General features: G+C 45.7%; 1 protein-coding gene across 1 annotated transcript in view; it reads right to left on the bottom strand.

The window, feature by feature from the left end:
* LOC128373208 (cullin-9) overlaps window positions 1-2,500 on the bottom strand; it is a gene marked incomplete at its 5' end in the record, with an annotated part of 49,993 nt that overhangs the window by 42,814 nt on the left and 4,679 nt on the right. The window contains 2 exon segments of the mRNA XM_053333505.1: window positions 64-265; window positions 1,324-1,522. Of these exon segments, the coding sequence (XP_053189480.1) occupies window positions 64-265; window positions 1,324-1,522 (401 nt within the window).

Genomic DNA, 2,500 nt, shown 5'->3' with positions numbered 1-2,500 from the left:
TATAACTTTTATAACCCTTGGTAACCATGGAGATCAGTAAACAGTGTGATGTGTGTTTCTCACCGCGAGTGCGAGCTGCTGCACGTGTGTGACGGAGGAGAACTCCGTCATGGCGGACAGCACCGCCTTGACTCCGCCCTCCGTGGCGAAGGAGACCCTCCACTCGTAGCGCACCATCAGGAGGTGGGTGAGTCTCAGAGAGCTGACGACCACGTCTCTGCAGGACGACCCCAGCAGCTCCACCAGCAGCTTCAGCACCTTGTCCCTGCACACACGCAGTACTAGTACCTCGAAAAGTACACACACGCAGTACAAGTACTTCAAACTGTACACACACGCAGTACTAGTACCTCGAAAAGTACACACACGCAGTACTAGTACCTCCAACAGTACACACACGCAGTACTAGTACCTCCAACAGTACACACACGCAGTACTAGTACCTCGAAGAGTACACACACGCAGTACTAGTACCTCGAAAAGTACACACACGCAGTACTAGTACCTCTAATAGTACTACAACACAGTACTAGTACCTCTAATAGTACTACAACACAGTACTAGTACCTCTAATAGTACTACAGTAAAGTACTAGTACCTCTAATAGTACACACACGCAGTACTAGTACCTCCAACAGTACACACACGCAGTACTAGTACCTCGAACAGTACTACAGTAAAGTACTAGTACCTCTAATAGTACACACACGCAGTACTAGTACCTCCAACAGTACACACACGCAGTACTAGTACCTCGAACAGTACTACAGTAAAGTACTAGTACCTCAAACAGTGCACACACGCAGTACTAGTACCTCGAACTGTACTACAGTAAAGTACTAGTACCTTCAACAGTACACACACGCAGTACTAGTACCTCCAATAGTACTACACACGCAGTACTAGTACCTCTAATAGTACTACAGTAAAGTACTAGTACCTCTAACTGTACTACAGTAAAGTACTAGTACCTCTAATAGTACTACAGTAAAGTACTAGTACCTCTAACTGTACTACAGTAAAGTACTAGTACCTCAAACAGTGCACACACGCAGTACTAGTACCTCGAACAGTACTACAGTAAAGTACTAGTACTAGTATAGTATATATATATAGTAGTGTTGGTACCGTATGGTCTGGGCCGAGTATAGTATATTATAGTATAGTATATATAGTATATATTATAGTACTACCGTATATAGTACTAGTACTAGTATAGTATAGTATATTCTAGTGTTGGTACCGTATGGTCTGGGCTGAGTATAGTATATAATATAGTATATATTATATTAGTATATAGTGTATATATAGTATTGTTGGTACCGTATGGTCTGGGCCGAGTCGCTCCTCATCGAGTTCTTCTCCTGACCCGTCTTCTCCTCCAGCAGTCTGCTGATGAACAGAACCGCTGCCAGCTGCTGAGCCGGGTCGGAGCCGGCGCCGCCTTTCTTCAGGATGTCCACCACCTCACCCAGCTTCTCCAGAACCGTCTTCTTCCCCTGAACCCGAGGGTTGTTAAACACTGCACAGGAGACAACCGTTAACCCTTCCTTCCTTCCTTCCTTCCTTCCTTCCTTCCTTCCTTCCTCCCTCCTGAACCCGAGGGTTGTTAAACACTGAGAGGAGACACGTTATAACTGTTAACCCTTCCTTCCTTCCTTCCCTTCCTTCCTTCCTTCCTTCCTTCCTTCCCTTCCTTCCTTCCTTCCTTCCTTCCTTCCCTTCCTTCCTTCCTCCTGAACCCGAGGGTTGTTAAAACACTGCACGATTAACTGAAGGGCTTAATGAGACAGTTCATCTGTCAGCTACATTCAGTTCCAGCCGCCACAGGTGGGCAGAGTACATGAGTAATAACCAGACGGGGAGTTCTGGTCCAACCAGGAAGTAACTTAGACCTGCATTCTATCAAAAGGCCACCAGGGGGCGACCGTCTCTATACAAGTCAATGGAGAATTAACTTAGAGCTGCATTCTATCAAAAGGCCACCAGGGGGCGACCGTCTCTATACAAGTCAATGGAGAAGTAACTTAGAGCTGCATTCTATCAAAAGGCCACCAGGGGGCGACCGTCTCTATACAAGTCAATGGAGAAGTAACTTAGAGCTGCATTCTATCAAAAGGCCACCAGGGGGCGACCGTCTCTATACAAGTCAATGGAGAAGTAACTTAGAGCTGCATTCTATCAAAAGGCCACCAGGGGGCGACCGTCTCTATACAAGTCAATGGAGAAGTAACTTAGAGCTGCATTCTATCAAAAGGCCACCAGGGGGCGACCGTCTCTATACAAGTCAATGGAGAATTCACCAACTTCTCACTTGATTTCTAACCTCAGTAAACGTTTTCAAAATGTGTTTATGGTCTCAATCGCTAGTTTAAAGCCTTCTTCAATGCAGTATGATGTTCATTTGGGACATTTTGGCCTCCCTGATTTTATATGTGATGATAAAGCAGGGTATGCATTAGGGCGTGGCTACGTCCTGATTGACAGGTTGATTGACCAA

This window comes from Scomber japonicus, chromosome 14 (genome assembly GCF_027409825.1).
Source record: "Scomber japonicus isolate fScoJap1 chromosome 14, fScoJap1.pri, whole genome shotgun sequence".
Classification (NCBI taxonomy): domain Eukaryota; kingdom Metazoa; phylum Chordata; class Actinopteri; order Scombriformes; family Scombridae; genus Scomber; species Scomber japonicus.
Note: the sequence above shows the minus strand (reverse complement) of the source record. Positions and strands in the feature narration are given on the sequence as shown.